This window comes from Biomphalaria glabrata, chromosome 6 (genome assembly GCF_947242115.1).
Source record: "Biomphalaria glabrata chromosome 6, xgBioGlab47.1, whole genome shotgun sequence".
Taxonomy (NCBI): Eukaryota; Metazoa; Mollusca; class Gastropoda; family Planorbidae; genus Biomphalaria; species Biomphalaria glabrata.
The window spans coordinates 39,275,117-39,288,781 of NC_074716.1; the positions used below are offsets into that span (position 1 = coordinate 39,275,117).

The 13,665-nt window shown below is 32.5% G+C and overlaps 1 protein-coding gene across 8 annotated transcripts in view; it reads left to right on the plus strand.

Moving 5' to 3' along the window:
* Window positions 1-13,665, plus strand: part of LOC106056458 (intermembrane lipid transfer protein VPS13D-like) — a 75,351-nt gene that overhangs the window by 40,748 nt on the left and 20,938 nt on the right. For 7 of the 8 annotated variants that reach the window (XM_056031567.1, XM_056031569.1, XM_056031570.1 and 4 more), the window contains exons 53-69: window positions 246-507; window positions 1,737-1,866; window positions 2,584-2,709; window positions 3,597-3,741; window positions 4,305-4,512; window positions 5,481-5,715; window positions 6,144-6,323; window positions 6,710-6,876; window positions 7,660-7,713; window positions 8,407-8,550; window positions 9,946-10,090; window positions 10,584-10,753; window positions 11,801-11,924; window positions 12,105-12,177; window positions 12,360-12,519; window positions 12,682-12,754; window positions 13,380-13,604. In XM_056031567.1, the coding sequence (XP_055887542.1) occupies window positions 246-507; window positions 1,737-1,866; window positions 2,584-2,709; window positions 3,597-3,741; window positions 4,305-4,512; window positions 5,481-5,715; window positions 6,144-6,323; window positions 6,710-6,876; window positions 7,660-7,713; window positions 8,407-8,550; window positions 9,946-10,090; window positions 10,584-10,753; window positions 11,801-11,924; window positions 12,105-12,177; window positions 12,360-12,519; window positions 12,682-12,754; window positions 13,380-13,604 (2,621 nt within the window). The remainder of the gene's footprint in view (window positions 1-245; window positions 508-1,736; window positions 1,867-2,583; window positions 2,710-3,596; window positions 3,742-4,304; window positions 4,513-5,480; window positions 5,716-6,143; window positions 6,324-6,709; window positions 6,877-7,659; window positions 7,714-8,406; window positions 8,551-9,945; window positions 10,091-10,583; window positions 10,754-11,800; window positions 11,925-12,104; window positions 12,178-12,359; window positions 12,520-12,681; window positions 12,755-13,379; window positions 13,605-13,665) is intronic. The other variant, XM_056031572.1, reaches the window with a different exon arrangement.

Genomic DNA, 13,665 nt, shown 5'->3' on the forward strand with positions numbered 1-13,665 from the left:
GTAACTCTCCTCTTTCAACCCACATTCACACCATTCCACAGACACACTATGTAACAGTTGTTATGTTACACTTACAATAACCATTTGCCATTGCTGCCTCAACCCTTAAGCTTTCAAAAGAACAATATTTTTTTTTTGGTTATGAAAAAAAAAGGAGTTTCAAAGGTATGTAAGCAGTACGTAAGAACTATATTTATTAATATACAATTTAATCTCTAGAGCTTCTATATAACATTATTTTTCAGCCCAAGATGTTCTCAATCTGAATATAACATCCACCTTGCTTGACCTCTACAAACAAACAAGTGACAACTGGGCAGAAGACTACTTTAGCCAGCACAGAGACAAGTCTAAAGTGACCAGGACTGCATCGTCCAGTAGTCATGATGGCTTGTCAAGAGTTCCATCTCAGTCTCAGCATAAGAGGCTGCCATTTGTTCCCTATGTTATCAGGAATGATACAGGCAGTGTGTTAAGGTTTCAGACTGCCACCACAACTCCGTCAAAGTAAGTGACAGACAGAAAACTTAAAAAGTATTTTTTTCTTTTTACAAATCTTGTATCAACTCACTATATCTGTCTGTCTGGTAAAAGATTTGTACACACGTTATTTCTCCCACACCCAATCTTGGATCAAGCTGAAGTTTTGCACAATTATTTATTTTACCTGACAGAATAAGAATCAATAAAAAAAAATCAACCAATTAGATAATTAACTATTGGTAATTAAAAATTTTGTTTTATATTGAACAAGGGAAAGAAATTGTACTTGATTGTACTTTTTAAAAATAAATGCATTTTAAAAGCGATCATGGTAACATTTGCACAGATATCTCCTTTCTCTTCCCTCCCCCTCCCTCCCTTTCCCAACTGGACCAGACAAGAAGTTTAAAAGCATGAAATTGTGCTAACAAAACCAATTGGTAAAAATATTTAAAATATTCTGATCTCACAGATTTATTATTATTATAAATTTAATTACATGACTGATCCAAATACACTTAGTAAAAGCTTTGTTTTTAAAAAAAGTATTTTCTTCTTTTTATTTTTCTTGTTAAACCTCAAAGTGTAAGTAGGAAGTGAAAAAACAAAATTGATGTTCCCAAGTCTCTTACATCACATTTCTGCAAGTTTCAATGAGGGCCCCCTATCTCTGTGCATCAAGTAGCCTCACTTGATCTTCTTCTTTGAAGAATTTGAAACCTTTTTCATGACCTTGTAGAACTCTTTGTCTTGTGAACTCTTCTTGGATCAAAGTGAAATAAAGTTCTGTAGGACAGTGCTCACTTGAAAGTAGGCCAGAATCACTTAGTCACTCCTTTTCACCTACCACCACTCCTCTGTCCTCTCTGTTTTCACTCTTTCTGTGACTGTGCTTGATACCATCTTTTAAACTACTTAGATTTAGTCCACCCACAGCCTTGAGGCGTAATGGATACTTTCAATCAATAGAAAAGCACCAAATACTTAGTGGATTTAAGTCGCCAATTAGAATGCACGACTAGATTAACACATGGATATACATAGGATATAATTATCTTCTCTTTTGAAAGGAACATATGAAATTGATAAGATAAGAAGAAAGGAGTACTATTCCTCCATAGGGTGTCAAACTGGTTTCTTGTTCTAAACAGAAGTTGTTTTAGCAGCTGTTCTCTTATTTTTGGCACAATAACAAAAATACATTTTCATAGCTCAGATATAAATCTGACATAAAAACTGCACTTTTTATACAGATCTTCCAAAGATCACAGAACCAGCCGTCTTCTAGAAAGTGCTAACATTATAACTTCAAACTGGGAGACTGTTCAGCCAGGGGAGAGCAAACCATTTCACTTTAGTAGAAGGGAAAAACTAAGACACCAGGTAAGCTTTGAGTTGAGTTATAAAAATACTTCAGTCACACAAAGTAAATTTTAAAAAAGTAAAGTTCCCCTTTCAGACCTTGCAACCTAAAGGCAAATGATTTTAAGGTCATCTGTTTCTATGGCCCACAGTTAACAAGGATGTCATGTGGCCAAAATATTAAAGGAACAATTCTTCTCAAATTATAGATTTTAAATGATAAAAATTGAAACCTTTTTTTTTTTAAAAAGAATAGTTGATCAACATGGTTCATTATTTTACACATTTTGGCAACTACAGAAATATTTGATAAGACATCTCGTTATTTAGAAATGTCAGCATGCTCTAGAAATCTCTTTAGTTTTTGTAATTTTATAAATGGTTTAAACAATTGAAATATCAGATTATATTGGCAATACAAAAAAAAACAAAAAAAAACCTACTAAAACATAATTCATATGTCATACTTTTTCATTCAGAGGAGACAGAATCAATCAGCAAAATATGAATGACATGAAATTTGAAATGTTTTTTTTTAAATGATTTAAAGTTTTAAGATTCCATTTCAAAGTGACAGAACAAAATGTGACTATTAGTTATGACAGTTGGATTGTGACTTTGGAGAATTGATTTCATTTTTTTCAGTTTCAGTTTTTTTTTTTTTATTACATTTTTTTGTTTGCATTGCATATACTACATTGACAAAATCTTCATTGCATCTCTGACATTATTTTATAGAAATCTCATGCCATGCACACCAATCAGCTAGTTGTGACTGTGGAGGGCTGGATGAGACTCTCTCCAGTGTCAGTTGATAAAGTTGGAATCTACTTCAGGCACGCTGACCCTGAGCTACAGGCACCTGTAAGTAACATTTGGTATTGAATCAAGTAGCGTCTTGACCTGTTGGTTCTTTTTCACTTTCTTGTATTAGCTGGCAGTCATTTAGGAAGAACCTATTCATGCCTTGTTCTTCTTCAAGTCCTCTTTTAGTCTCATTTTTTTTAAAGAATTAGCTGATCCTATTATTGATGTTATCAACTCTTTAGTGTTCCTTACTTTCTTACTGGTAGTAGGCCTACTGTCACCTGTTACATTAACTCTGAAGAGTCTTTGCAACTTACATGACTATGTGAGCTGATGTACAAACATGAGATTGAAATGAAATTTGATTGAGAAACAAAATCTGGTTAGAATAAGCTCTTTTGAAAGATAAAAGTTCTATTTGAAGTCCTTTTAGTTTAAATTAAATTTGTGATAAAAATTGAACATTTTCTGAGACTTTGAAGATGTTAAAAAAATCTTGAATGGTTGTGTTTAAAAAAGGTGGACAAATGAAAAGCAGTTGAGCATTGAGCTGTCTACACAGTACCACTAGTTGTTGTTTTGTTTTTTAAATTGAGCCATCTCTTCTTGAACCAAGCATACTTCTGTGGTATTGAAAAGAGAATAAGCCATAATTAGTTATGTGAAACAAGAAGAATTTCTTTTCAAAATAATGCTAAAATTTTAAAACATAGAAGAATTACTTTTTAAAAACAAGGTTAAACTGTTAATCATAACTTTAAAGACCTTAACCATTGCATTAATTAAAAAAAAACTCATTTTTCAGTTTGCATTGATTTTTACTACAACCTAGTTTCCAGTATATTATGATTAGCAGACACTTCTTTTTTAATTCTTTAGTTATTGTTTATGTTTTTTCGCCAATTCATGTAAAATTAAATAAAACAGCAAATTTTTGTTCTCAGCCTAATATTTCACCTGCCCGTGTGGTTTTTGATGTGCAGCAAGAGGGCAGTGCCAGGAAATTGATTATTGTCAGGTCTGCATTGGTTGTTCACAATAAGTTGGACAGTCCCATAGAACTGAAAATGGAATCCACTGATGAATCTGGTAATTTAGGATAATGATATCAGTTTATCACATAATTTTTGCATTTAAATGTCATGAATTAAAAAAAAAAAGAAAATTGTTGGTGTGAGTTTATTTTTTTAAATGAAGAATTAGTAGTAAAGTAATAAAGTTTGTTTGAAAAAAAATATTAATATTTAAGTGTATATAAATATGTCATGCATCCATAGTTTCACCAAGCTTAATAACACTTCAGTGTACTTGTATTGAGTTTGTTGGGTGCCTTTTTTCTTCTTGTACCAAGCAGGAATTTCATTGAAAGTCTGTGTGGTCATATTGACGTTTTGGTCAAGTAAAAAATTATACCATTTCCATACAACCCCCATTCTAACCCCCCCCCCCCCTCCAAAAAAAAAAAACCCTCTTAAATTCCATGATTTGCAGGCTTATAGTAATGTTGATATTTTCATGTTCAAGGCCAAGTTTTTTAGTTCATCAGTCTTGAGTGTTGTGAGTGCTGCTTTAGCCTGGGCTTTGTTTTGGGGTTTTGGTCTGAATTAATCACTTCCAGATATTCAAAGCTGTTCACACTATCTTTTGGTCAGGTCATTACTGCTCAATGACAGTCCCAGAGAATACAGCCTTGCCTATACCCTTGTACTGCATCAACATGAGAATCAGAGCAAGGCCTACTGATTGGTCAGTACACTTCTGTAAAAAGCCACTAGATTGGCAGCATGTGAAGGTTGCAGGGGACAAACCTGATGGGATTAGGACTTGTGAAGCATTTGGTCAGAAAAATGGAGAATACAGGTAAATTGTAATAGTTTATTAACTCTTGTCTAAAGAAGTTGCTAGTACTGATTGTGTACTTGTTGCTTTTGTATATTGCATTTTAAACAATTATCAATTGAAAATAATTATTCTGAAGAAAAACATTATCAAATTACATTTACATTTTTTAAATTTATAAATTATTTGATAAATCATTTGACATTATAAATTATTAGCCTGCTTATATCTAAACATGTACTTAAGTGTCTATTAACAAATACAGATACAATTGTTGAGTCTCAATTAAATTATGAGTTACGTAAATGATTCACATCAAGGCTTATCTGGTCTTTGAGGCCAATGAAACAGTTTATTTCTAGCTTAGCTGTTTAATCATCATCATAATAATAAAACATTGTCTTTGGGTCCAAAGTTAAACCCAGTTTCTGCCTGTGCCACTCTTTGGCAAGGTTTTCTTTGTCTGAAATATGTGCCCTAGACCATTGTATGAGATGTTTTAGGTGCAACTTGGGCATCAGTTGGCTTCTTAAAGAGACATGTGTAGCTTAGCTACTTTGCAGATTAACAAACTACTTCTATTTCTTCAATATATGTCTTGAATGCAACAAACTGGGTTTCAGATCAAATCTAATGGGCTACACTAACTCTCAAAGCACTCTACCATTTCAACCCTGTCTCTTTATTTATACTGTAGTCAATGTTTGAACTAGGATTTTAGACTCATTTTTTTCATTAATCATCATGGTTTAACTGAAGTATTTGAAATTATAAATCTAGGGAAAAAAATGTCTGTATTTAAAGGAAAGAAAAGAAAATCAACTTCATGTAGTGCTACATCCTCAATATGTCTCTCTTAGCTCAGTCTTCATGGGTGTTAAGACATTCACAATTAAAATTATTTCTTGACATACATGTTACACATTTATAATAGATGTAACTAAACCAAATTCAGTTTGATTATGATTTCTGTGATGTTGTTCTGTTAGGTTCTTTGTCTGTGTAACCCGCCAGAAGTACCCAGATGAAGAGAATCTCATGATTGGGTCAACGTCTCAGCCCCTCAGCCATGGGTACATACACCCAACTCTTCCTGGGCACATACTGACGTTGTTACCTCCCTTGAGTATATGTAACCGTCTGCCCATAGAGCTTCACTATTATTTCAAAGGGATGGATGTCTCAGGGAATCTCAAAGCTGGCAAAACTGCTGCTTTACACGGAGTGAGTAACATAGGATTTAACTAAAATAGTAATTTAGCTAGTTTAGCTTACATAAACTTAAGGCTTTTGTTTATTTATGGGAACCATTATATTTGTCTTTTGATGTCTGCTAAAATCATAGAGGATGAATTCACTGGTAGAAATTTCTTTGCAGACAAAATGTCAAAATGGCAGTTAATTTTTTTTAAATGAAGGAATTTTGATTTTAAAAAAATTAGGCATTAAAAAAATTGTCAGTTTATATTTTTCTAAATTCCAAAGTAAAATAAAAGCATTGTCCAAATAATTTGAAGATTTTGTGAAGGTTATTTTATTTTTAATTTTTATAAATAGCTAGAAAATAGTATATAAATTATGCTGATGTGCTGATTCATTACAGTTCAGATATTTCTATTAATTCTACCATACCAAAAATAATTCTTACTCAGGTTGATGTTTCTCAAGCCTTTGAACTTGGTATTCACTTAGAATATTTCTCTAAGTGTAAAGAGATCACCATACCTCCCAACACAACAACTGCTAAAGGCCATCTTCGACTCTATGACAGTAAAGACCGCTTGCTGAAACTAGTAGTTAGGATTAAGCTGGTGAAAGGAGGCTCCATCTTGGTAAGAATGAAATTAAAGTTGATACATACAAAAATGTGTAAATATAATTTTTTTTTATCCATATTACCAATATATTGGAAAGAAATATTTTTACAAAATATATTTTTAAATGCATAATACTTTGTTGGAAGCTTTATGTTGATATTATATGCTATTGTTGTAATGTTATGTATAGAAAATATCTAAGAATAATTACCAGAGTTTCTCTTAGTTTTTATATTGTTAAAACATACATAAACCAGTGTCTTTCCCACCTTCAGTAACATTCACTGAGCAACTGTCACATGTATGAAGACATTTCTATACATTTTCAATATATTCATAATTTTAAAAGAAGTTTTTTTGCAATCCTATATTTATATCATGATAACATCAAATTTTCCTAGTTGACTATTTCTGCCCAATACTGGCTGATCAACAAGTCGGGGCTGCCCCTGGTGTTCAGACAAGATGGTGCTTCAACAACTGCTGCAGGACAATTTGAAGAACATGAAGAAGCTAGGAATGTCATGCCTCTACTATTTAGCTTTGTGGAAAAGAATGAATTGAATTTGTAAGTTTGGTTCTATTACAATTTTAATGTCCAATAAAAAGAGCTTGTTAGAGCAATGTTGGGTTTTTAGAAAGTATTTATTAATGTAATTTTAAGTTATGGTATTTAGATGGTTTAGTAAAACTACTAAATGGAATATCAAGACTTAGACTAGAAAGTTGATAAATTATCATCCTGACATCAGTGACAAAGTCTGGTAAACATAAGTGGGTTGTATATTCCAGGCCTCTTCATGGCACCCCTGTTAGGGGAGATAGACAGGTTAACTGGGTGATAGAACACTGCCTCCAGTGGGCCTCCACAGCATGTTCTAGTGAACAAGCATTGCATATGGAGAGGTTGAAAGAAAGGCTGCTAATCCGTCCCATCCACCATGTCATTCCTCAACAGCCCTATCACAGCTAGTGGCGGTACATTATAGGTAAACATAGGAACCCCTTGTGGGGTTGGCCTCCAGCCTGGGATTTGGCTCAAGGAGTCATGTCAACGGATGTGATTAAATGACCATCTAGTTGATGGGGAACCTTTGGACATCTCTCATTCTTAGCCTCTGGGTAAAATCCTTTCTGCCGGTCAATGGTCATAATAATAATAATAGGGTGCAAGCTCGACCCTAATTGAGGTAAACATCACTCATTTTTTTGTGACTTGAAAAGTAGAGTTCGACTTTCCTTATGGAATCTGTAAGGAATATTAAGTGGCAGACCCCAGCAATTCTGAACTCTGATCATAAAAGAAGCTACTGTTGTAATGAATGTTTCTACATACATTTTATATTTACAGATGCCAGATGAGAGTAGGGACCTCGTACCATGGAAAGAATTCTAAACCACAGTGGTAAGATATGAATTCCTCATCCTAATTAAACTAAATGAGCCCATTCTGATAAAAAAAATATTTTTACTTCTTATAAACTCTTACCTTATGTCTGCATGATATATCTCACCATTTCTGAAATAAATTGCTGTTTTGTCTTTTTGCAATATTAAACATGAGTCTTACATAAGTTTGTATACAGACCTTTCATTTATGCTCTAAAATATTTCATTACTAGACTAAAACTTGCATTAAAGACATACCCTTTTTTGTACTCACTATTTCAATACAAAAGAACACCACCATCTCCAGACCAATGTACTGATTCTTCTGTAAATTCAAAATTGCACTTAGTGGCTTGACCTATTTTCAGTTCTTTCCTTTTACATGAAAAATGTGTCTGATCTAATAATCACCAACCAATCAAAATCAAACCACATGTTGTTAAGTCATAGCAAATAAGCCTATTTTGGTAGATTTAGACGTATGATCAGAATTTTATTACAAATAATGTTTTTACATCATTTGAATATGACAGTGAGAGCTTGATTGGTAAGAGAAATGTAACTCTCAAGCATAGAAAACAGGTTTTATGGTCTGATAGGCTTAAAATGAAATTTAAAAACATTATTCTGTAATGCATTTAAAAAAAAACAACAACTTTAAAGTTCACTTTTTAAAGTAACAAATAAACGTTGCTGTTCTGTGTTCCAGGTGTCACAGATTTTCTTTGGAGGGCAATACTTTCAAGAGAGCCCTGCACGTCATTCGTGAAGGAAACAAGCCTGATTGGTTAGTAATGTGCCAATACAAAATGGGCAAGACTTTAATGACTAAATCAGATCAGAGCAGTGTATTGTAAGTCTCAATGAGAATTTATTCACATACATGTGCTGGTAGCATGTTGGATCCCAATCCTTGAGGGTAATGGTGTAATGATGGGGTAATAAACGTGGGTTTTTTTGGTTATTAATTTAAAACAATTTTTTTTTTTAGAAAAAGCACATTAGTTTTTGTATCCTAGTTGTAGTATTTGAAAGTTCATTAACATTTTAATTTTGTAAATTTACTTTTGTTAAAAAATTATATTTTAATGGATTTTGCTTAAAAACTGATTTCTGAAAATATTTTGTCTATATTGATTGCCTGGAGTTTTATTTGGACCTTCTAATTGTATAAGCTAAGATTTTTTCTTGTGAAGTATCACATTGTTTTTAAAACATAGAAATAATTTAATGGTAAACAAAACAACAACAACTGAATATTATATTAATTGTCAGTGAAAATATTTGTACTAATTACTTTTAATATTTTCTTTTTATTTATAAGCTAGATGTTTTTTTTTCTCACTTACGTTTTGAAACTTATCCTCTTTTGTTAAAATAGAAACAAAAATTAGATCATGTTTTTTTTTCAGGATTGTTTAGTCTGTACTAAATTTATCTTACTAATCTAACTCATGGGCTACTTTTTTTTTTTCAAAACCTTTATTAAGTCACAGATTTAGAGTAGGTAAAACCTGGAACCTCATAGCTGAAAATGTTTCTCATAAATGGCTGTAGTGATTTTCAAAATTATTACTAACCACATTGGGAAAACTCTAGTTTGACCCTTATGCTTTCAAATTTAAAAAAGAAAAATTAAAATTGGGCTAGAAGACTGGAAAATACTTATCTTGATAAGTGGGTATTTTGGGGTATTTCCCCATGTTGGCCCTATTAATTGTAGTCATTAAAGTTCCCCTTTCAGACCTTTGCAATCTATAGGGCAGATGATACTAAGTTTAATAATGTTCAGGAACATTTTGCCCACTGTATAGATCTAAAGCCCTATCATTAGAATACTATAAAGTCTAGTAGATTTATACATTTGCTTAACCAGGACTGTGTGTGTGTGTTCCTTCTTTTTTATATCTAGCATTCATTAGTTATTAAGATCAAAATAATTGCTGTATAAGATGTATGAAGGGAGGTATTGTCTTTTTAAAAACATTTTTTTGTTGTTGTTTTTCTTGTTTACTAATTCAAGGAATTAAAAAGAATGGATGTTTTTGTATTGAAGAATATTTCACAAATTTGCTTTTATTACAATGGGTTTGACTTACTTGTTTATTTACTGATTGTTACTTACATTATAACATTTTTAGGTCAAAATTTTGTTTTTAATTTTATTTTAAATCTAGCTTAGAAATCTATATAATCTTTAAAAATATTTGGTCACACTATCATAAAGCTAAATATATTATTTTGCCAGGGTGTACAATATAGGTGTTCAGATAACATCAGGAGGCCCTCAGTATAGAGGCACTACTATTGTGACCTTTGCCCCACAGTTTTTCCTAGATAATCAGTCTAGATTCAAGCTGGCGATTGCTCAACAGTTCATGACCAAAAATGAGGTAAACTTAGTTTTTTCATGCTATTAAGTACCAAATGATTCTATATCAGATTTCTAAAGCTGCAAGCTCTTTAAAAAATGTTTATTGCTGTTGCATGAAGCTCATTTAAAAAAATAGGTGTAGAATTAAAGACTTAGTTTCATTTTTTTCTTCTTAGCGGTAATTGTATTGAAAATTTTGAGATTGACCAAAACAAGAAATCAACTCTTGTCATATTTTCAGTTATATTTTTGATCTGTAGACTTCCAGAGTTCAAATTAAGTCTCCAGAGGATTTGATGTAAATATATTGCTAGCATATCTACTACTTGTGATAACTTGAATATTTGTCATGAAATGGCAGTATGGGAAATTTAATAAAAAAAAAAATATGTTGGCTTTGATATGTCTATTATTGAAGATGACTGTATTAATACAGGCAACTGAGCTGTAGGTTTAATTCATTTGCTGAAGTTGAGATTGGTTAACATAAAACTGTTTTTCATTTCTTTCAGAACTCTGAGCAAACATATTTGACAGCTGTCCCTAAATGTTCCCTTTCATTCCATTGGCCAAGAGTTGACCTTGACCAGTTGCTCTGTGTGAAGCTATTGGACATTAAAGGCTGCAAATGGTCAGGTGGTTTTTACATTGACAAGATCAATTCCTTCCATATTAACATGAGGTTTGACTTACTTGTTGATTTGTTACTTACAATAATGGAGATTAAATCTTTTTTTTTTAGTCCATTCTCACCATTTTGTTTTATTAGTTTGTTGTCTTGAGATACAAAATGATTTAATAACTGATAACTCAATAATGTAGAAACTGAAAATTGTAACAGTTCATTCAATGATTATCTGAACTCAAAAGATAAGGTTGAACATTTGTTCTGGTTCCAATCTGTACTCTGCTACTTCTGGTCCTCTTAGTGTTCTTGCCTGTACTTTTGAAATTATGTATTTTTTTTAAAATGTATCTCTAGAATTCATCATTCGTGTTATTGGAACATATTTTCAACTAACACACCTTTTTTTTCCCCTTTAGTAGATACTCTTAAATAGTTTTTTCCTAAATAGTTTTTTTTCCCTCTTTTATAGTGCTCTTTGATCCTCTTCTAACAGAAATGTGTCAATCAGCTAAAGTATGTCAAATTTGACATGTGTGTTTTTGTCTCAGTGCTTTTACCTTGGCTACTAGTACTAATTCTAGAGTCATTGACACCAGGTTATTTTAGATAGTCATGGGTGACATTGGGTTCATATTATAATGAAATATATTGTAGGCAGTATCAGGATGATCATAAATGAGGAAATAACTCTTGATGTAGCAGACACAAATAATATGTTTAATATATACAATAATAACACCACATAAGAAATATGATACACAATCCAAGAATAATTAGTAATAATCCTTTATAGAACCACTTGATAAATATAGTAATAACTTATTGACTTGTACAAATCTCAACTGCTTTATAATAAGTCTATAGCAACTGCTTACAATAACTTTCTCAAGTGACTGCCTTTTACTGACTGCCCCTTACTGACTATCAAGTAACTGCTTAGCTCAGGGTTGAAAGTGTTCACCTTTAGAAACCATGAGTTCTGAATTACGCTCATAATATCAAAATAGGCTATCTACTGTATGGCACCAACTCTGTGGTGGTGACAGTCATCTTATTTAGAATTGGTATTACAGAGCTGAAAAATCTGCATCTTCTCCACAGAGACCCTAATGGCCAATGTCACTTGTTGAAAGTGGAGGTGGTGCAACAGGGGCCAACATATTTCATAGTGTTTGCTGATGCTGATGTGATGCCTCCCCCCTTTCGCATTGACAACTTCTGTGATGTGAGCATAATCTTATTGTCTCTCTTTGAGTACAATACAGAGTAGTCACTTATGTATTGTATTTTTTGTTATCTTGAAAATACACTTGCTTAGCTAGTTATATTGAACATTTCTTTATTTAGTTTTTCTTGTGTTGCATACAACTTTGACCTTTTTATTTCTTTTTTTTTTTGTCTCCAGATTCCTGTTCTTTTTTACCAAACCAATACATCAGATGATAGATTGAAATCTTTTATTAAGCCTTATTCCTCTTGTAAGCTTGCATTTTATGTATTTTTATTTCTTTTATTTTCATACTTTTATTACCATCAACGTTTACTTGTTTTTTTGTTTTTTTTACTCACTGAAGTTACAAATAAATAATTAGCAAGTGTTAGTAAAACATTTGGCAATGTAGTTAGTTACACTATATTTACTCTGTTGATAATGTTTAAGGTCCTTATGCCTGGGATGAGCCAACTATTCGTCCTCTCCAACTAACACTTGGAATCATGGGAGGTACTTCAGCTAATTATAGCCTAGACAAACTGGAGGAAGGTGAACAACTCCACTATGAAAACTTCATTTACATAGTAGCCACAGCCACATTTGACAGGTACAAAGTGCAGATCATTGCAAATAGATTCTAAATATTTGTATCAGTGAATAGAGAACATGTATTTTGCTGATCATGTTCCTGACTTTAGAATTTCAGTTTAAGGTATGGATATAAACAAAAACATGTTAGATGTATACCTGTGTTAAATTCTCTGACCAGGGGCTGGCCCAAAGAGTCCTCAGAACTTGTGCTGGACTGTGAGCATAGTCCAAATGTGGTGTTCAGAAAAAAAGTAAGTTTTCTTTTGTTTAACTGTGATAATAAATGTCTATTTTCAAAGAACAGTTGCTTGTCCTTTCATAAAGAGAGTATAAGAAGAGTTTTAGTTTGTTTTTAATGTGAAATGCAAAAATAATGATTCTAAATCAAAGTATACTTATCATAAGATAATATTGTTTTATCAAACCCAATAAATGAAAATGTACTTTGATTACTCCATGTTTTCTTCCAGCATCTTGATTTACACTAGAAACCTAACAACATGTAATACTGTTCTTACTTGAAAACCAGCATGAAGTAATGAACAAACACATTTTACAATACTGACCAAAACAAATTTTACAATACTGACTAAAACAAATTTTACAATACTGACTAAAACAAATTTTACAATACTGACCAAAAAAATTGTTACAATACTGACCAAAACAACTTTTACAATACTGACCAAAACAAATTTTACATTCTGACCAATTATGAATGTTACTATTTTTCAGTGGTGGCTTTGACAAAATGGAGCCAACCATTTTTTATGGATCTTGTGGTGTAATAGGGTTCAATAGCCGTTCAACATTTCAGCAACTGTATTTAGCTTTGTCTTGTTCATCTGATTGTTAACAAGTTGATTTTGTTTTTAGGAGAACAGTAAACGTAGTCAGTTGTGGAGGATGACTGGATCAGGGATGCTTGAGCATGAAGGTTCAACAGCTCCACGTGATCCACGCAACCCCAAAAGTAACAGTGAGCCTGGTCTTGTCCTTGACATTGCAGACATGGCTCCCAGACTAGATAACCCTGCTCCCCTTGTACTGAAGAAACCAGACGCTAGAAGGAAAACCACCCAGACATGGCGGTTCACTGAGGTAATAAAATGACATTGTATGTGATGGTATGAGTTGTAGAATGTATTTGTGGCTGTGACAT